Source organism: Topomyia yanbarensis, chromosome 1 (assembly GCF_030247195.1).
Source record: "Topomyia yanbarensis strain Yona2022 chromosome 1, ASM3024719v1, whole genome shotgun sequence".
Lineage (NCBI taxonomy): Eukaryota > Metazoa > Arthropoda > Insecta > Diptera > Culicidae > Topomyia > Topomyia yanbarensis.
Window position 1 is genome coordinate 169880719 of NC_080670.1, and position 22461 is coordinate 169903179.

The window sequence follows — 22461 nt, forward strand, 5'->3', positions numbered from 1 at the left end:
TTCCTTTGCAGCTCGGAGAGTATACTCGTAAGCACTCTGCTGACAGCGTCCCAGATATGCTCGTCGCGGCACATCTCTTCGACGATATTGTCCACTGTTATATCAGGCATACCCCTTCGGACTTCTTCGAATCGAGGGCATTCGAAGACCACGTGTTCCGGTGTCTCTTGCACGTTCACACACTCCGGGCAAAGGGGTTACGAAGCGTGTCCAAACCGATGTAGGTAGTTCCGGAAACATCCATGCTCGGACAAAAATTGCGTCAAATGGAAGTTCACCTCTCCATGCTTCCTATATACCCAATCAGACACATTTGGGATGAGTCGGGGGGTCCACCTTCAGCGCGTGCATCGATGAGATGGATTGTCCCCCGACGCTGATCTCGACACGTTGGATTTGTTTACGGTTGCTGAGCAGCACTACATCGGTCTTGTGGTGAGCCAGCTGCAGCCTGACATTAGCCATCCGACTAAACTCCATTGGGCTCCGCCATCGTTCCTCCCAGGAACTACCTCTCGGTATTACTTCTGGGGGGATGGCTGTACTTAATGTACTCATTCACTCTCACTCACGCGTTCATACGTCCTGTATGAGGCTTACTTGGGTGCTCTCTCTATCGCACCTTGATTCATTCTCAAACACTCCACATGAGGCTGACTTTTGTGCTCACCTTACTCATTCCTTGCTAGGCTTACTTTTGTGCTCGCCTCACCCATACCATGTGAGGCTGACTTGGGTGCTCACCCTATCACCTGATTCCCTCTCAATCGTGCCACTCTATTATACCTCTGTCACTCCCCCTGGCATCCCATGTGGGACATTTTTCTTAGGCTCCACTTCTGACATACCATGCGAGGCTGACTTGTGTGCTCACCTTTTTCATTCCTTGCTAGGCTTACTTTTGTGCTAGCCTCTACCTTACCATGTGAGGCTGACTTTTGTTCTCACCTTTAACATACCGTGTTATACTGAATTGGATGCTCACCCTTTCACTCCTCTGCCACGCCATGAGGCATCGATAGCTAAGTCCCAACATACTACTTATACATTTATTTCATGGACTTGTTGACTTTTCTCGGTGAAAATGAAAACTTCAAATTTTCCCATTACTACACGTAACGTTTCGGCTTACTGCTCTTCAGCCATCGTCGGACGCCTACAAACATTTATTTAGCATTAACGTTAACATCAATTTGTTCACAAAAAATTACAAAGCTAGCATTCACAAATTAAACACAATTTACAATTAACTCACATAAACTTATATCACGCATCTCCATTCACTCTCGTTCACTCTCCACCGCTAGGCGGGCGATCACTCTTCGACTGTCTGCGTTCCTCGCTATTCAAACACTGTCGAAGCTTGGTGACCAGACCGTCGTATGTTGTGCAGAACGTTCCACATTCTCTTTGTAGGTTCACCGTTTTTTCCTCGCCGAGAATTTTGATGTGAAACATCTCTGCAGTTAGTCTGCTCTCCTGGTTTTCGATTCGTTCCAGTATCCGGGTGTTGTCGAAATCGAAGATGTGTCCTTCTTGCAATGTGTGTTGGGCTAAACCAGTTCTCGCATCTTTTTTCTTCGCGTCGTTCTTGTGTTCCGCTACTCTCGTTTCCAGCCTTCTCCCCGTTTGTCCTACATACGTTTTGCCATCGCCTGTTCCACACGGAATCGAATACACCACGTTCTTCTGTTTCCCTGGTGGGATCGGGTCTTTCAGTTTGGAGAAAATTCTGTTTTTTATTTTATCTTTTGGCTTGAAAGCAAGTTTTGTATCGTGTTTTCTCAGAATTTTCTCTAGTTTTTCACTGAGTCCCGGGACGTATGGCACAGCTACATATGCTATTTCAGCAGTCGCATCTTTATTCTGCTGTAGGCCATTATAGTGTTTATGGACCCGATCTTTCAGAATTTTGCGAACAAACCAGTAGGGGTAATGGTTTATTCGCAATATCTTTTTGGCTGTTTCGATTGCCGCTGGTCGGTTTTTACAGTCGGAGAGCTTAACTGCTCGATCTACGAGTGCAATTGCCGTGTTGCATTTATGCGAATAGGGACTCTCTGAATTGAAATCCAGATATCTACCATCCGCTTGTTTGGGTAGCCAAACTCTTTCGATGCGATCATGGTTTCTGGTTAGCATCATGTCAAGAAATCTCAATTTCCCGTTGTCCTCCTCTTCAATGGTGAACTGGAGTTTACTGTGGAAATTATTGAACGAGTCTAAGATTTCTTGAATGTGCTCCCTTTTGCCCACACAGAAGCAATCGTCTACGTACCGACGGTACATCATTAGAGGTATTTGTTTTCTCTCTAATGATGCTATGCACTTCTGTTCCAATCGCTCCATCACCACATTCGCAATGACTGGTGAGAGTGGAGAGCCCATAGGGACGCCGAAAGTTTGTGCATATATTACACCCCGATGTACGAAAAACGTCGATTCCAACACAAGCTTGACCGCCTCCATGAAACTGTGTTGATCGATGCTTGTGTGTTTCTCCACCTCTTCCCATCTCTCGTTCAAGCAGTCCAGGGCAAAATCAACAGGCACGTTCGTGTACAACGACGTCACATCCAGAGAGAAAAGAACTACATCTTCGGTGATCTGTGTTCCTGTTATTTGATCAGCGAACTCAAAACTATTTTTAATGTGGTACTCAGTTTTCCCTACTATATTTCCAATCACTCCAGATAGGAATTGGGCCACATTGTACGTTGCTGATCCAATCGTCGAAACCACCGGGCGGAGAGGTCTGTCCTGTTTGTGTATTTTTGGCAAACCATAGACTCTTGGTGGATTACAACTGGATATTTTTATCTTCCGGTGTGTGCGCGCGTCGATGTACTTGCTATCGCGCCACCCATCCACCAATACACCGATTTTCTTCAGAACTTTCGATGTGGGGTCCGATTTCAGTTGTTTGTACGTGCTTTCATCACTCAGAAGGTCCTCCATTTTCTGTTCGTACTCCTCAGATGCAATGATGACGGTTTTGTTTCCCTTGTCCGCTTTGGTGATAACCAGATTGGGGTTTTCTGCCAAGAATTTCTTACTCCTGCATATGTCCTTGCTTATCCATTCATTTTCGCAAGTACATCGACGCGCGCACACACCGGAAGATAAAAATATCCAGTTGTAATCCACCAAGAGTCTATGGTTTGCCAAAAATACACAAACAGGACAGACCTCTCCGCCCGGTGGTTTCGACGATTGGATCAGCAACGTACAATGTGGCCCAATTCCTATCTGGAGTGATTGGAAATATAGTAGGGAAAACTGAGTACCACATTAAAAATAGTTTTGAGTTCGCTGATCAAATAACAGGAACACAGATCACCGAAGATGTAGTTCTTTTCTCTCTGGATGTGACGTCGTTGTACACGAACGTGCCTGTTGATTTTGCCCTGGACTGCTTGAACGAGAGATGGGAAGAGGTGGAGAAACACACAAGCATCGATCAACACAGTTTCATGGAGGCGGTCAAGCTTGTGTTGGAATCGACGTTTTTCGTACATCGGGGTGTAATATATGCACAAACTTTCGGCGTCCCTATGGGCTCTCCACTCTCACCAGTCATTGCGAATGTGGTGATGGAGCGATTGGAACAGAAGTGCATAGCATCATTAGAGAGAAAACAAATACCTCTAATGATGTACCGTCGGTACGTAGACGATTGCTTCTGTGTGGGCAAAAGGGAGCACATTCAAGAAATCTTAGACTCGTTCAATAATTTCCACAGTAAACTCCAGTTCACCATTGAAGAGGAGGACAACGGGAAATTGAGATTTCTTGACATGATGCTAACCAGAAACCATGATCGCATCGAAAGAGTTTGGCTACCCAAACAAGCGGATGGTAGATATCTGGATTTCAATTCAGAGAGTCCCTATTCGCATAAATGCAACACGGCAATTGCACTCGTAGATCGAGCAGTTAAGCTCTCCGACTGTAAAAACCGACCAGCGGCAATCGAAACAGCCAAAAAGATATTGCGAATAAACCATTACCCCTACTGGTTTGTTCGCAAAATTCTGAAAGATCGGGTCCATAAACACTATAATGGCCTACAGCAGAATAAAGATGCGACTGCTGAAATAGCATATGTAGCTGTGCCATACGTCCCGGGACTCAGTGAAAAACTAGAGAAAATTCTGAGAAAACACGATACAAAACTTGCTTTCAAGCCAAAAGATAAAATAAAAAACAGAATTTTCTCCAAACTGAAAGACCCGATCCCACCAGGGAAACAGAAGAACGTGGTGTATTCGATTCCGTGTGGAACAGGCGATGGCAAAACGTATGTAGGACAAACGGGGAGAAGGCTGGAAACGAGAGTAGCGGAACACAAGAACGACGCGAAGAAAAAAGATGCGAGAACTGGTTTAGCCCAACACACATTGCAAGAAGGACACATCTTCGATTTCGACAACACCCGGATACTGGAACGAATCGAAAACCAGGAGAGCAGACTAACTGCAGAGATGTTTCACATCAAAATTCTCGGCGAGGAAAAAACGGTGAACCTACAAAGAGAATGTGGAACGTTCTGCACAACATACGACGGTCTGGTCACCAAGCTTCGACAGTGTTTGAATAGCGAGGAACGCAGACAGTCGAAGAGTGATCGCCCGCCTAGCGGTGGAGAGTGAACGAGAGTGAATGGAGATGCGTGATATAAGTTTATGTGAGTTAATTGTAAATTGTGTTTAATTTGTGAATGCTAGCTTTGTAATTTTTTGTGAACAAATTGATGTTAACGTTAATGCTAAATAAATGTTTGTAGGCGTCCGACGATGGCTGAAGAGCAGTAAGCCGAAACGTTACGTGTAGTAATGGGAAAATTTGAAGTTTTCATTTTCACCGAGAAAAGTCAACAAGTCCATGAAATAAATATGTTGCGGTGACCATAAAATCTTATATCTTATATACTACTTATACGCCTATACACTCACTCTTCTGTCTTGCTTCGGGGTGGCTGGGTTTACCCCTTACGCGGTTGCCAGTCGCTGCGCCAAACCTGCCTCAGCATGAACAGACCATTCACTCCCTTTTTTGCGCTTGGCCTTTTTCGCTCCAGCTAACCAATCACTAGTTAGCCGTGCCCGTCGTCTGTTGCTCGGTTCGCCAGATTACCTGTAGCCAACTGGCAATCTGGATGGTAGCAGCCGAGACTGCGTTCCACTTCTCCACCGATTGACACATCCGCTGAATAAGGGTATCAGGGGTTGTGTCCCAGCCACAGACGTCAAGCATTGCTCTTCTTTCGACGTCGAACCGATGACATACGAACAGTATGTGTTCGGCAGTTTCGTCTACACCTGGGCAGTCCGGGCAGACTGGGACCTCCGCGTGCCCGAACCTGTGGAGGTACTGTCGGAAACAGCCATGGCCTGACAGGAATTGTGTCAGGTGGAAGTGAACTTCCCCATGGGGTCTTCCCACCCAGCTCGATATGCTAGGTATCAGCCGGTGGGTCCACCTACCTTTCGAGGAGTTGTCCCACTCACGCTGCCATCTGGCGACCGAGGTCACCCTGGTGAGCTCGCGGGCTCCCCTATTTCCACGTAGCTCGAAACACTCCTCATCTTCCCGAATGACCAGCCCGACTGGCATTATGCTCGCTATCACGCAGGATGCATCGTGTGATACCGTGCGGTAGGCAGATATCACTCTGAGGCACATCACGCGGTAGGTGCTCTCCAGTTTCTGTAGGTAACTGGTTACCCTCAGTGCTCTTGACCATGACGGGCCGCCGTACCTGAGGGTAGATACGGCAACGCCTACCAGTAACCTACGTCTACTGGCGCACACCTTTCAGCTGTTGGACATCATCCTCGATAGAGCCGCAACAGCAGTCGACGCTCACTTGCATGTATAGTCGACATGGCTGCCGAAGGTCAGCTTGTCATCTATGATGGCCCCAGGAATCTACACACACCGCTTTGAAGTTATCGCGACTTCTCCCAGTTGGAAAACTGCATGTTGTACCGAGTTGCGGTTGTTGACGATAGCCACCTCCGTCTTATGTTGGGCGAGTTCCAGGCCTCTCGCGCTCATCCATTCCGTCCCCCAGAAGTAATGCCGAGAGGTAGCCCCTGGGGGGAACAATGGCGGTACCCAATGGAGTTTAGTCGGTATTACCTAGTCATGGTGTCACCATGAGAGCCCGACACTCCAGTACACCCCGTGTGGTAGCTTGGCATCTACTAATAGCACGTGTACTGGGTTAGTGCGTAAATTGCATTCTCCATCGAAAAAACAGTGCTAATCGCGTGTGCTGCAGTCAGTTTTACCTCGGGGATTGACTCCCCGTACACCTCCAAGGTTACGTCATCGGCGAAGCCGACGATCTTCTTTTCAGGAGGGAACTTTAGTCTCAGAACCCCGTCATACATAAGGTTCCATAATACCCTGCCCAGGATCGAGCCTTGCGAGATTCCTGCGGTAATAGGAACGCTTCTCTGACCGGCATCGGTCTCGTATAATAGTACACGGTTCTGGAAGTAGCTTTCCAAGATCCGGTACAGGCCCACCGGCAGACTAAGCCGGCGTAATGAGAGCGCGATGGCATACCAGTTTACGTTGTTGAATGCGTTCTTCACATCAAGTGTCACTAACGCACAATATCGAATACCTCGCTATTTTGCGTTGGATCGCTATCTCAGCGGTCTTTACCACTGAGTTGATAGCGTCCACCGTGGACTTACCCTTTCGAAAACCAAACTGATTACTTGACAAGCCTTCTGCGTTTGGAGTTAGCCTGTTGGGGATGATCCTCTCAAGCAATTTGCCAGTCGTGGCGATCAGACTGATTGGTCTGTAGGCCGATGGGTCGCCCGGCGGCTTCCCGGCCTTCGGCAACAGTATCAACTTCTGCCTTTTCCATCTATCAGGAAAATGGCACTCGTCAAAGCATCTCTGCATAGCTAGCCCGAACATGTTCGGGTTTTGCTATGATCGCTGCCTTGAGAGCGTTGTTTGGAACTCCATCCGGCCCTGGAGCTTTGTTCGTCATAAGAGAATTGGCCACGGCGAGTAGCTCTTCATTCGTCACCGGGGCCACCACTTCGGCCGCACCAGCCCGGGGACAACTTGACAGCTCCCATATATTGAACTCATAAGCAAATTTTGTGGTGATTTGGTGATGTCATGGCGGCTCGAATGGAGCAAAATTTGAAAAAGGCGCATCCCATTTACTATTTTCCATATCTAAAAAATAACCAGTTTAAGCATTTCTATCATCAAATTTATTTCGCTGTTTACATTAGAAACTGTCCTCATTCCCCCATACTTAAACGGAAACATAGATTCCATTTGGAATTTAAAAAATCCAAAAGAAAATAAATCGATTTTCGGAAATACAAGAAGATGACTTTCAAAATCAAGCCACTACCACTTATATTGGAATTTCCGAAAATCTTTCGAAACTAATCAACATCTCCTAAAGCATGAAATCCTCCGGTAGAGCCAAGGAAAATGCCAGAATAATTCTGAAGGGATCCATACCAAAACCATCGCAATATCTTCCGGACAGAATTATTGCAAAATTCGAACAAAACTCTGGCCGAAGTCGAACAAAATTGTACATTCCTGGCAGCATTCTTGCTGAAACCGAGCACTACTGGTTTGCTGCCAGAATTATGATAAAAGCACAAAAATTTTATTCAAAACCAATTTTGCTAAATGTATAGAAAATCCTACATATATTGTTTATTCTCTCGACCAAAATACTAAAATTCTTGACGTTCTTAATGAACTTGAAACAATATGTCGCAGATTCACGAATTGTTAAGCTTGGTGATTTACTTTCATTGGCCAAAATGTTTTTCATTTATATTTCATTTATAACACCAATGATTTACCGATTACAAACTTCACACAAAAAGAAAACCAAAACATTTTTAGGAAGGAAGAGAGTTTGCTAAAAAGAACACCTTCCAGCTAAACCTATAATAAGATTAATGTAACTTTGCTGACGGTTTCCAATCAGGGATAAATTTATTCTCTAATAATATTTTTCTTTATTCACATTTTGGAATACGCTTTTTCTAAATGTTGTTCTAGCCGCATTGACGGCGTTCATAACACACGTAACGAAACACGCTTTTCTCTTGAAACTTTTTCGTGTCGTTGTTCGTGGTAGTCGTACAGAGAAGGCATACTAGCGCCACCATCAAATCGGTGGTACATATATGAAACAAGCACTATCTGTCATGTTGTCCCCGGGCTGGGCCGCACACACAGTGCCTTGCGGCGCAGGGTGCCAGGGACTTGGGTCTCGGGACGGGAAGAGTACTTCGATAATCGTCGCCAACCGGTCCGGAGACCGTTCTGGGGGTGAGGAGCCCCCTTTGGTCTTAGCTATCACGATCCTGTAGGCGTCACCCCACGGATTCTCGTTGGCACCCTCACACAGGTTATCGAAACACGCTCTCTTGCTGCTCTTGATGGCCTTATTAAGGGCCGATTTCGCAGCTCTAAACACTTCACGGCGGTTCGCTCTTACCTCCTCGGTGCGGGCTCGTTGCGTCCTACGTCTAGCTTTGAGGCAGGCTGATCGTAGAGCTGCAATCTCAGCACTGCACCAATATACCGGGCGCCTGCCATTTCTTGACAGGGTTTTCTTCGGCATAGTGGCGTCGCACGCGCGTGGTGGGACAGCTACCAGCGCATCCCCGCTTAGACTGTCGGTGTTGGCCTCTAGTCCCACGACTGCGGTGAAAACTTCGCTGTCGAAGTGATTGGTCTTCCACCCGTGTACTTGGCAGGGATTACCCGCTCTCGGATGCTGCACACCATAGTTGATCCTAAAGCGTATTGCTAGGTGATCACTATGGGTGTAGCCCTCGTCTACCCTCCAGTCCATGTCTGGAACCAAACCCGGGCTGATAAACGTTACGTCAATCCATGACTCGACCCTATTTCTACGGAATGTGGTAGTGGAACCATCATTGACTAACACTGCGTCGAGTTTCGCAAGCGCCTCCAGTAGCGCTTGGCCCCTATTTGTACAGCGGCTGCACCACTCCACTGCCCAAGCGTTGAAATGTCCCGCTATGAACGAAAGCCTGTCGATCATCTGGTTGAACTGTTCTATGGGCCACATTGGTGGGGCATAGCAGCTACAATAGAACACGCCATTGATTTTGGCAATCGCGACACCCTCCGCAGAGAAGTGTACTACCTCTTGGACCGGGAACCGTCCCTTTGTACAGATTGCCGCCATCCTAGACCCGTCCTCCACCCAGTTGCCGTTATCGGCAAGGACGTTGTACGGGTTGGATAGGAGGGCGACATCTGTCCTCGACTTCGTAACCGACTTCCACAGCAGCTGCTGAGCAGATACACAGTGGTTACAATTCAGCTGTGTTACATTCACGGCTTCTTCTGACCGGCGTCCCCGAAGGGACACACAGGTCCACCCATAACGTGGTTACGGCCTGGCTTCTTGCTGGCGCAGATAAGTTATTTTGGTGCCCTATCGCATTTCTGCGCTTTGTGCCCCTCCTCACCACAGCGACGACACAATTTGCTCCTGTCTGGGCCCTTGCAGTCGTATGACTTGTGGCCTGACTCCAGGCACCGATAACACCTGTTCACTGAAGGCGGCTGGGGTATACTTACTGGGCATACTGACCAGCCGATCTTCAGTTTCCTTTTTTCGATCACTTTTTTGGTTTTCACAACCGGTAGCTTGAAATAGGCTCCCTGCGTGCCAAGCAGTCTCTCCCTTAGGCGTACAGAGGTCCGCTCGATCTCTACGCCACACTGCTCCATAACGGCCGAGACGACGTCTTCTGCGTTCGTAACCTCATCCAGTTGCTTGCACTGGGGGGTCGCTTCCGCTTCCAACGAGCTCACCGGAGTGCCGTCTCCCAAGACCTGCTGTATTTTGCCCCGCTTGATTGCGCGCCTCGTTTCAGCACCAAGATCATTCCGCCGGTTTTGGTGCGTCTAACGCAGCGCACATCCTGTCCTAGATTCGACAGGCTTTTGGCCGCCCGCTTCGATTTGAGGACTTCAGCATAACTGTCCTTGTCGGTTTTCACCAACAAGGCCTCTCCTCTGTCCTTAACTTTCTTCGCGGATCGAGGTGCGTTCGACTTCCGCTTAACCCTACTGACCAGCTGCCATTCGCCCTCTTGTGTCGATGGCACCGGCTGGCTGGTACCTATTTGTGGCCCAACACTGCGCCCGGTCGGTGCCTTTCGCCTTCTTAGGCTGAGAAGTGACCTTCTTGGGTCGACGCCCTACGGGATCCTTCGCACCCCGATCTGCACCTTCCAAACGAGATTTGGCTTTTGCCCTCCAATAAGTTCTTTGGGCCATCGTAGCTCCACCGATGAAGGAGAAGGCCTCGGTTTGGACGCCTTTATCGGCCTTCTCTCTTCCTGCCACCCTCTTCATATACGCTTCCTGTTCTTGTCTTGCGACTCGAACAGCCTGGGGGAGCACCAGCAGGTTCTGTTTCAGTTCCTTGCTGATGTTCTGCTTTCCGCTCGTAAACTCGATGATATTATCGAGTTTTTTGGCTACCGCCCGCATCGCGGGTAGTGGTCCGCCAAACGTGTTGATATGGTAATCTCCTACCACACCTAGAAGAGCCCCCGGTGCTGTTGGTTGCAGCCCCCGTCGCACCGCTGTCACCCCCCCCCCCCCCCCCCCCCGGGGAGATCTTCCCAAAACCCCTTTGGCAAAGGGGTTCACCACCTCCGTCATTTCCTCATCGTCTCCTACTTTGCTCACATTAATAATATTTTTATTTTTACGGCTCATACTAGATCCCACGAGTAGCGCGAGAAAAGATCCGCCACGCCAGAGCTCCGCATTTACGTGGTAAGGGACTCTTACTGTGGGGGTGCCCAGGTACCCCACAGGCTCCGTTAACGGTCAGGAATCTTTTTCACTCCCTTGACCACACATACCTCAGCACGGGTCGCTTCACACCTTGGATTGTGGGGTTATCCCGTTTGGTGGGCTCATATCACCGGAACGGGAGATCCGTAACGCTATTCTATGCCGGCCACTTCACGAGTCTGCCCTTTTCCAAATGTAGGCGATTCTCAGGAAATTTGAAGCCGCTAGCAGTTATCTGATTCGTAGCTTTATTTAAAATGTTCAAATAAAAATTACATTCGTTTAAATTTAGCATGGAACGCGCAATAACAATAACTGAAGGAATTATGTCCGATAATCAATTCAAGGTTTATTTGCAAATAACTCTACTAACCAGCGACTTGTTTTATCTGCGATCTGGTACAAAATGTGGTGAATGTAGTACCAACGACTTAAAATAAAACTATTCCAAGCAACCAAAAGTTCGAATATAAGAGCAGCTTACACTATCCAGTACATTATTATTATGTTAAAAACAGAACTACGATTTTTTTTGAAGATATGCATAGTAGAGCCGGTGTGTGTCTGGTTTATATAAGCATACTGGTTAACTTTGAAGATTAATAAAAAGTTTAATAACCTTAACAAACATTTCATGTTGTTCATCTAATTAAAATCAGCATGAAAATCATTTTGAAGGTAGTTCTTCGTTCCCTTTAAACAGCTATCGAAACCGCCTGATCTTCTAATGGCGGTTTGTACAGCTTTCATGTTCCATTTAAGCATCTTGATAGGGTTTTAACTATTATTAGATCTTTTGATTGCATTGGTAGGATTTGCATTCACCTAAGAAAAAATACTTGCTAATATTTATATTCTGGTACCTACCGAGTAGAATAAATGATACTTGTGTTAATGAACTAATTTCTCGGCGATCAGAAATTCTCGAAACAAACGCTGCATATAAATAACAAACTCATTACAAAGCTAAAACTCATTTCAAAACTCAAAACTTTACTTGCTATAGACCTGCTGCCTGCGAACTAGATACCTCTAGAAAAATCTTCTCTTAAGACTGTAACCAAACAGAAGAAGCATCATCAGCATCAGTACGACTCGTACCGTTAGACAGCAGCTTGCTCGGCTTGGGCATCACGAGTGCAAATCCGTCAAGGGCACATACATCACACCCATGAGGCGGGACTTGGTAACCTTCCCATTAGCATCTTTATCGTACTGTTCCAAGTATTGTGTTCCGCCGTCCGGGCCAACCGGGACTAAAAGACGACCTCCGGGTTTCAGCTGATTTATTAGTTCTTGGGGTGTCTCCGGAGCAGCAGCACCAACATGGATGCAATCGTATGGGGCGTGTTCTTTGTAGCCCAGGCGGCCATCTCCCTCTGATTTCAAAACCGACACTTATATAATTTGCTAGTTGAAATACTACAAAGAACTTACCGACTAGAATTATCTTCCCGCTATCAATTAGTGACTCGTCATCCGCTCTGATATTGTTACGTCCTAGCTCAACTATCTTTGGATGGTGCTCAATACCAACCACGAACCCGGTAGCATTTTCCTTTTTCATAATGTAACGAGCGAAACAAGCTGTTAAATATCCGGATCCAGATCCGACGTCCAAAATTTTACTGTCTGCTTTTAAATAATTTTCCAGGAGCTCGAGGGCATATGCATGCTGCAAAAGTATAAAATAAATGCCACTTTCTTGTTACAACAAAACCAAACCTACTATATGAGGGGCACTAATAGTAGCACCATGGCCGATACGTTGGGGTGTATCAATATAAGGGTTCAGGTTACTAGCAACGTAGTGTTTCCGATCTGTAGCCGTCATTGCCTGTGCAACGGCTTCGCTTTTGATTATGCCATGTTCTATCGTTGGATTGTTTATAATTATTGCACATAAAAGATTTGGCTCAAACTTAAAACTACGTACCTTGAAGTTGGCGAACCAGATCAGCATTACTCAATCCCCGTGAGCGCCAGGCCATAGCTGTAGGAAATATCAAATACAGACAACTGACCAGCACCACGACAAATTTTCCTTCCCGTGCGAAACTCGTCCTGACGGTTCAACACCGCAAAGCAACAAAGAACAGAAAAGTTAAATGGTAATTTTAGAAATTTTCACGGATGATCTTCGAGGTCGTTTTTGAATTTTCGCGATAAATTTCCGTAAAAAAAACAATGCACTGATATCTAAATAATATTGACAGATATTGCAGGGACGTATTCAACAACGTTTGATTTATGAGTTTTTACAGCGGTACATAGAAAACAGGTTTGTTCCACACGGAGAAATAAAGATATGCAGAGTTAGCATATTTTCTATTCCCGTCTCTTTTATTCTGCTGTGATTTTTATGCATTTTCATGCATAAACTTCTAGTAAGCATTCAATGAGTGGATAGACCGAATATGTCCAATGCATAAAATTTATAGCAGATAGAAAAGCATGCTATCGATGAATAAATAAAGTTCTGCGTGCAGTACCAGGAGAAACCCACATTACCACGGCAGATGGCTAGCTAACATCAATCGCTTCAATACAAGCAGGTAATTGACAAGCGAATGAAATGCAGACTCAGATGCACCAACCAGACGAACGGCTGCGCACTTTGCTATGAATATTAGCCCCGACATTTGTATGCCTTTTGACTGTCGTTCACACGCTACAGTTGACAGCAAACTGTTGTCGTGAGCACACGCGTTTTGACGACAACGATATTGGTTTTTCTATCAAGAAATTCGCGGACTTAGTCCGGCATAGTAAAAGAAGTTTAATTCCGATATTTGGAACCAGCAACTGCCAATATGGCATCATCGGTTGACAAAACATTTGTCATCAACTTCAAAGTTGTACCGACTAAACTGAACCTTCCCGCGATCGCAGAATTCATCACAAAAAATCTCGCTATCGAAGCGACTAAACTACATCACTTGCAAGTCAGCAACGGACGTGTCTTCGTGGGCACCGATTCCGCTCAAACAGCACAGGACATAGTACAAGAACACAACATGAAGCACCAGCTAGAACACGACGGGAAATCCTACAGCATTCCACTGTCAATGGAAGATGGATCTATTGAGGTTAGAGTTCATGACCTCCGCCCGAGCACAACGAACAGGCAGCTAGCATACCGGATGCGTGAGTACGGTGAAATCATGTCAATCCGTGATGAAGTCTGGAAAGATTTCTTTCCTGGTGTCCCAAACGGAGTTAGGATAATGCGAATGAAACTTGTTAAACCGATACCGTCATATGTGACGGTGGACACGACTATGACTCTCATAACCTACAAAGGTCAAGTCGCCACATGCAAACATTGCAATCGACGAGTTCACTATGCTCAAAAGTGCTCTGAGTATGCAAAATCTATGAAACCGAGCGTCAGCGGTCGTTTAACACTGGCCGAAATTGTAAAAAACGGTGACAGCCGGTCGTTTCAGCAGCAAACTTTTCGTCAGCCAAATGCCAGCTCCGCAGGGTTAAAAAAAGGCGCACCTCACCATGGGTCAAACATATCTTTGGCTGGTAGTGATACCGCAATGGTAGACGAGCCATCACCTCAGAGCAGTGGTCAGCAACAAGCAGAGACTATTAGTACTTCCCAATCTACGAACGATTGTCAAATCGTAAACATTACGAGTCCGTTTGCCGGCTTCGCAGACGAAAGCAACGAATTGAGCGCAGATAAAAACAAAACAAGCACAGTGAACACAAAAAGACCGGCATCACCTCTTGAAAATGAAAGGAAGAACAACGAAAAAAGACCGTCCCGGCTCGAAACACGGCTAGAGCCACATCTCACTCGATCGACTTCGCGCAACAAACAATAAGTAGGAAAACCAACCTAAACCAGCCTCGTCATATAAACAACAAAAAAACGAATGTGATAGTTTATTCCTCTCCGCCTTTCACCACTGCTACCTATAACTGGTTTCATCTCTGCCAAAAAAGGAGTGCTAACTTTTTACCTGCTCTCGCCACCGACGTATTTCGAAACAACCGTAAATTCCAACACAACGTAAAGGATAGAAATCTGCAAGAACCATTGTCAATTGCCTCGCAACAAACTAGATCTGCAAGCAGAGATTCTGGTTGCCCCGGTAAGCATTTTGGACAGTATATGTCCCGTCGAAGCAAATTTAGATACTGCCACCTTCAGCCAGTTTCCACCGTTCCCAGCTCCCCCGCTGCTGCTGAGCCCTGCTACTATTCGTCGTGTCAACCAAACATGAACAAATGCAGGAGGCAGTATTATTTTGCTGCAGTTTCACTCGTCAACCATCCGTCTCGATTGTGCAACACTCAAATGTTTATGCAAGCGTCCATCGCCGGACAAATTTTGGATAGCTACCCGTCTCAATACTGCAGCAACAAACTGGATATGCCAGCAGCGCCTTTTGCTTCCCTGTTTCCACCGTTCCCAGTTCACATTGACAACACAACGGCACCCACCAGCTGTCCGTCCTATTGGGGCAATCATTCAATGCTTCTGCAATCGTCCGTCTGCTGTGATAGAACTTTGCGGAAAACGAATATGCCAGCAGTGTTTTTAGTTTCCTCGGTAAGCATTTTGGACAGTATATGTCCCGCCGAAGCAATTCTTGATACTACCAACCTCAGCAAGTTTTCACCGTTCGCAGCTTTCCCCGCTCCTGCTGTACCCTGCTACTATTCGTCGAGTCCGCGAAATAAAAACAAATGCAGAATGCAGTATACATATACTGCGTTTGCATTCGTCAACTACCCGTGCAGTTGGAGCAACATTGAAATGATTATGCAAACACCTGCCGTTAAGGAAAATTTGAAAATATACGCGTCTCAACACTGCAACAATAAACTGGGTGTGCAAGCAGCGTATTTCGATTCCCTGCTTCAATTGCTCCCAGCTCACGTCGCCACCACAACTGCACCCACCAGTTTTCCGTCCTGTCGGGGCAATCATTTGATGTTTCGGAAACCACCCGGCTATTCTTCTCGTGATGCCGCTGAGCCCTGTTATTATTCATCGTGTCGGCGAGAGATAAACAAATGCAGAAGGCAAAATACCTTAACTGTGTTTGCCTCGCAACAAACTGGATCTGCAAGCAAAGATTCTGGCTACCCCGGTAAGCATTTTGGACAGTATATGTCCCGTCGAAGCAAATTTAGATACTGCCATCCTCAGCAAGTTTTCACCGTTCCCAGCTCCCCCGTTGCTGCTGAGCCCTGCTACTATTCGTCGTGTCAACCAAACGTGAACAAATGCAGGAGGCAGTATTATTTTGCTGCAGTTTCATTCGTTAACCATCCGTCTCAATCTTGCAACGCTCAAATGTTTATGCAAGCGACCATCGCCGGAAAAATTTTGACTAGCTGCTTGTCTCAACACCGCAGCAACAAAATGGATATGCAAGCTGCGCCTATTGCCTCCCTGCTTCCATCATTCCAAGTTCACGTAGACATCACAACGGCACCCATCAGCTGTCCGGCCTGTCGGGGCAATCAATCGAACTCTCTACAAGCGTCCGCACGCTGTGATGGAACTTTGCATAGAACGAATATGACAGCATCGATTTCAGTTTCCTCGGTAAGCATTTTGGGCAGTATATGTCCCGCCGAAGCAACATATGATACTGCCATCCCCAGCAAAATTTCACCATTCTCAGCTCTCGCTGCTACTGCCGCCTCCATAAATTGCTTCGAAGGTCTTCGTGTTCCTGCCACTATCGTGACAACGTTTAGCTCGTCGCGCAAACATGCCAACGAACCACCCTCTCTACAATGGAAATGGCTGATATGATGAGCTACAAGATTGCTACAATCAACATGAACGCAGTGACAAACGGAACAAAGCTTGATGCCCTGAATTCCTTCATCCGGTCTGCTGAACTAGATATTATCTTTCTGCAAGAGGTGGCAACGACAAGCCTCAGCATACCAGGTTTCAGCATTGAGTATAATGTGGACGAGCACAGAAGAGGAACAGCGATTGCAGCACGAAATTTTTTCTCATTCACTCACATTGATAGAAGCATAGATTCAAGAATAATCAGCCAACGGATAAATGATGTTACTTTCATTAACGTTTATGCCCCGTCGGGAACGCAAAATAGAAACGCTCGGGAGAATTTCTACAACAATGTGCTACCATACTACTTCTACAATGCAACGAACACTGCAATCATCGGGGGTGATTTCAACTCTGTAGTGAATCAAAAAGACGCCACCGGTTCAAATACACACAGTCCAACGCTTAAAAGATTCATGGTTGCCTCAGGAGTTGACGACAGCTGGGAGCTTATACATCGTCAACATGTCGAATTTTCTTTCATCAGATCTGACTCTGCCTCCAGGATAGACCGGATTCTTCTCACTCCCAACATACGCGAGTGGATAAGAACAGCACATTTTGCTGCAACCGCCTTCTCGGATCATAGAGCATACATTATCCGCACAGTGCTTCCCACGCTCGGGAATCCACCAGGTCGGGGTGTATGGCGTATGCACCCAAGTTTAGTAAACGATCCAGCAGTTATAGATGAACTTCACGTCAAATGGGCTTATTGGACAAGAAACCGAAGGAATTTCCGCACCTGGATCGATTGGTGGATCAAATACGTTAAACCAAAACTTATTTCCTTCCTCAAATGGAAAGCATCGATAAAAAGACGTTCCTTCTGCGACACAATGGAATTGTATTATGCTCTGCTTCGTTCATCCTATGACCGCTATTATGGCGATTCCAGCCAGCTAAGTGCTATCAACCACATTAAAGGGAAAATGCTGTCGCTTCAACGAAACTATGCACAACAAACAAGGAGTTGGAACGAAGCATACATCGGAGGCGAAAGTACATCAATATTCCACGTAGCAAATCAAAAGACTCGACGAGCTGAAACTTCGATCAAAACGCTGCAGATTGACGCTGATACTATAAGGGAGCCTAATGAAATACGCCAAAGCGTACAGGAATATTTCGCGAATCTGTACTCCTCCACGCATACTACAGTAAACGAAAATTTCAACCCAACACAACGCATCGCAAACGACAATGAGGACAACCAGCGTATAGTGAGTGAAATTTCATCCAACGAGATTTTACAAGCAATTAAAGCAAGCAGCTCACGCAAATCTCCTGGCATTGACGGTCTACCAAAGGAATTTTATTTAAAATCGTGGCAAATAATTCAGCGAGAGTTCACCTTTATAATAAATGAAGCCTTGTCCTCTCAAGCCCCTAAGGAGTTTTTTGACGGTGTCATTGTGCTAGTCAAAAAGAAGAAAAGCGACGACAGCATAAAATCGTACAGGCCGATTTCACTTCTGAACGCTGACTACAAAATCTTCACTAGGATACTGAAGAACAGAATAAGTCCCCTCCTTCCACTGGTGTTATCAAAAAATCAAAAATGCTGCAAAGGAAAGCGGAACATTTTTGAGGCTACCGCCCGCATACTGGACCGCATTTGTGAGCTAAAACAACAGCATGGAAACTCGATGTTGGTAGCATTTGACCTCGATCATGCCTTCGATAGAGTGGAGTACAACTTTCTTGCAAGAACCATGGAACAAATGAATTTCAATCCGGAACTGATAAACCTCCTCATGTTCTGTATGAATAATAGTTTCTCGAGAGTTCTGGTCAACGGTAAATTGGGAAGTGAGATCAAAATTCAAAGGTCAGTGCGCCAAGGTGACCCACTCTCAATGATTCTGTTTGTCATCTACCTACAACCATTGCTTGATAAGCTGCGGAGACAATTCCCTCGCGCAGTATTAAATGCATATGCGGATGATATCTCTATGTTCATCGAAAGTGAATCTCAGCTACTCGCAATCATAAACATCTTTGCTGACTTCACAGCTGTTTCAGGAGCAAAACTCAACACCCAGAAAACAAAAGCCTTGAGGATCGGTTTATTGGATATGACACCACAAAGTGAGTGGTTGCAAACGCAGCCTTCAGTGAAAATTCTCGGAATACACTTCGCGGAAGACTTCTCGAGCACGGTTGAACAAAATTGGATTGCGGTACTACGGGGAGTACAAACATGTATGTGGATGAACAACTCCAGAAATCTAAATCTCATACAGAAAATAATTTTGCTGAACACGTTCATAACGTCGAAAATCTGGTTCACGGCATCAGTGATCCCCCTACCGAATAAATACGCTGGAAAATTCATTTCGCGGATCGGCTCCTTCCTGTGGTACGGGAAGAATTGGACCAGAATTGCCTTCGAAACACTAATACTCCCAAAATGCCAAGGTGGTTTAAATTTACATTCACCGTCCATCAAAGCAAAGGCCCTGCTAACCAACCGCATGATACAAATCGGATCGGATCTACCCTTTTTGTGGAGTTTTCTAGAGCACAACGCAAATCCTCCAAATTTGTCGTGCATTCCACGAAAATACGAGCACATCCGAACAGTAGTCAAAGAGACAGCATTCCTGACCGAAGAAATAGCTAGAGCACCGGATTCAAGTACAATATACCACCACTTTTTAAAACAGCTAAAGGAGCCAAAAATAGTACGGGAAAATCCTCAACGTGATTGGAAGACAATCTTTAAAAACATTCACTCCAAATTTTTAAACTCACACCAACGATCAATGTGGTTTTCTGTGGTACATCGCAAAATTGTAACCAACGAGTTTTTGTATAGGGTGAACAGGAGAGCTGACCCTAACTGCAACACTTGTCCTGGTCAGACGGATAGCATCGAGCACCACCTATTTAAATGCAGCGAAAACAAACTCATTTGGACTTACCAACGAAGCGTTTTTCTGGGCATGGATCGACGGCTTTTACAGCTGCAACATGAGGACTGGATATACCCGGTTTTCCAACAACAAAATAGACGCACCCGCCAGCAAATCCTCAAAGAAATTTCGTCAATGATATGCTACATGACAAGCGTACCAGCAAATGAGAAGAATGTAAATAGCTATAAGTTTTATTTGACATGTAATTAAAAATTAGAAACCAGGACAATAAAAGTTTTTACAAAAAAAATGAATATTAGCCCCGACATTTGTATGCCTTTTGACTGTCGTTCACACGCTATCCGGTCGCCAGCATGCCTGCCGGCGAGTGATACCGTCGAGAAGGGCATCCCGCCTGCCATAAAGTAATACATAATGCTACGTTTTTATAAATCGACGAATCGTGTATACGCTGTCTGAAAACGTCTAAAACTCAAAATTGGACTTTTAAAGACAGCGCATACTCGTTTCGTCGATTTAGAATTATTGTTTACGAAATACTGATTTTTTTCCGAATTCTCCGGAGCGAAATAGGAGAAAATCGTTCTTGTACTCTCTTCTTCTTCTTCTCTTTTTCTTCTTCTGGTGGCAAACCGGAGTAAGGAGCAAGTATTTTTTTTTCTCCTGTTTGCTCCGGAGCAACTTCTGTGTACTTGAACAAACCTATTATTCCTATATTCAAATTAAGACGGAGACACAGAGCGAAGCCAATTGAACATGTCAAATGCCAGAGCCAATCAAGCATATGTGGAAAAGGCATTGCGATTATGATGATAAATATTTTATTCTTTTCTAGTGTTATACTTTTAGTAAATCGAGTTCTTGTGCCACCCATGACGTCAACAACTCCGTTTTAATGTTTCAAAGGTTTTTTTCCATTTAATTCCACTATCTTTTTATAGTTAAATGCACTTGCACTTCACGATTTAACAGATATCGGTATTTCGATTACTACTTGTAATCTTCTTCAGTGTTTGTATCAGTCTATAGGAAATTACGGGATTGTAAAGTAGTTTTATCTAGGGAACTGGGTAGGCTGTGGTCGGTGGACACCTAGATGCACGAAGCTGACCGTTTTTTGCATGTAGGTAAAATTTCGAAGAGCCATGAATATCCGTTACTTTGGTCTCGATTTAATAAGGAAGGAGACGAATGTTTGAAAATTTCCAGGCTTTCAGCTACGTCTAATTTCCAAGGATTAGAGACTTGACGCTGAATTTTAATATCTTCTATAGTTAAGTTATGTTTTTCTGAAAAAGCGTGTTCCGTTACCTTGGTTTGAAGTGGAATGGTAAATCTTTATCAGATTCTCTAGAAGCTTTTGCTATTTCCGCAATATGCTCTTTGAATCGAATTTCTAATGTTCTCCTGGTTTGTCCAATATAATGTGAACATGATATTTTGTATATCCCCGATTTGCTCAGTGTTTCTATCGGATCCTTTGTGGATCCCCTAGTATTGATTTTAGCTGGTAATTTGTACTACTGAAAACTAGATCTACACCAAACTTTTTTAATCTTTTCCTAAGTGGATAAGCCGTATTCTGGTTGAAATCTACTGCTATCCTTTTTAAATTTTCAGTTGTTGCAGTTAAGGTTGTGAGGTTTTGCTCCGTTTTAATTCGAATAACTTGTCACGTATTCCTTTGCCGAAAGAACACCGCGCACTGTCGTTTTGATGCTCTACTGCACGTTTTATTCGTCGTCAGGTTATGTGAAAAATATCCGCTCCACTGCAGCTGACGAATGTGCGTGAGAAAGCCACGATCAGCGTTGCCAATATTTTTTTCAAAAAGACTGGAACCTTGTAAAAAACTGGGTGCTCGGAAAAGAAACCTAATTTATCCTTGTAATGTTTAAGTTAACAATTCAATGAACGTAATTTTAAGTAAACACATATGTTCCATACCTTTTACTGAACAACCGACTCAATGTATGATATTGTTGTCCAAATTAAAAAAATATTAAAGCATTCGAATTTTATTGTTTTGAAGGTCTACCCATGCGCAAAATCCTAAATTTGAAATCATTTTCGTAAACTCGAAGATACGCCTAAACCGTTTTTACACTCAAAAAAAAGTAAACGTTATGCCTATTGATTTTACACATAGATTTTTGCAATTAACGGAGGAATATAAACACTATTTGCTGGCACATAAACCCAATGTGTGTATTTACAAGAAATATTAATCTTACATTCACATTTCATAACTATTAGGCACATAGAACCCCATTCTATAACAATATGCACATATAACATATAACAAACTGCACATATTTAAAGCAGTTTGAAGCAAATAGAATTAACGTTTGGATTTTTTTCAGTGTACGACAAAGAATAAAATTTCAGCGCAAGAGTGATCAGTCAACAAAACGTCGGCCTACCACTATACTAGCTGAGTATTCAACAAATGTTCATCAAAATATTTGACACAATGTACTGCCACAGAGAACAGACATCCATGATCGAACAAAAATATTTAAAAAACGTGTGTAAAGATTTAAATTAATAAACGATAAACACTAGCGTCGCCACACCAACCCATCCCAACTATCCATCAAATCCATTTCGGTTCCGCAATCCTGAATGGATTCAGTATGGAATCTTGCTCAAAGAAAACAACCAATTCCGACACTATCGGTTGATGTATTTGAGCTGGAATTCATGCTGGAAGTCCGAACCGGTTCTGGACTAGTTTGACTGGGTAGAGGAATAACCGCTGTCAATTCTGTCGAACTCAGCCACAAAAAACATGACGACAGCAGCACACCTGGTTTGGATATCCCAACTACCTTCGTAACTGTTAGAGATTTTACACAAGTTGAATCCTGAAGATGGACGTCT

At 44.8% G+C, this 22461-nt stretch overlaps 1 protein-coding gene across 1 annotated transcript; it reads right to left on the minus strand.

Annotated features, from left to right (window-relative positions):
* Window positions 1–11091: 11091 nt before the first annotated feature.
* LOC131681026 (protein-L-isoaspartate(D-aspartate) O-methyltransferase) lies at window positions 11092–13069 on the minus strand. The gene is made up of 4 exons (XM_058961733.1): window positions 12797–13069; window positions 12590–12732; window positions 12298–12535; window positions 11092–12239 (listed from the first exon to the last, which is right to left on the minus strand). The coding sequence occupies exons 1-4, from the start codon at window positions 12849–12851 to the stop codon at window positions 11992–11994; spliced, it is 684 nt and encodes a 227-aa protein (XP_058817716.1). The 5' UTR covers window positions 12852–13069; the 3' UTR covers window positions 11092–11991.
* Between the last annotated feature and the right edge of the window lie 9392 nt (window positions 13070–22461).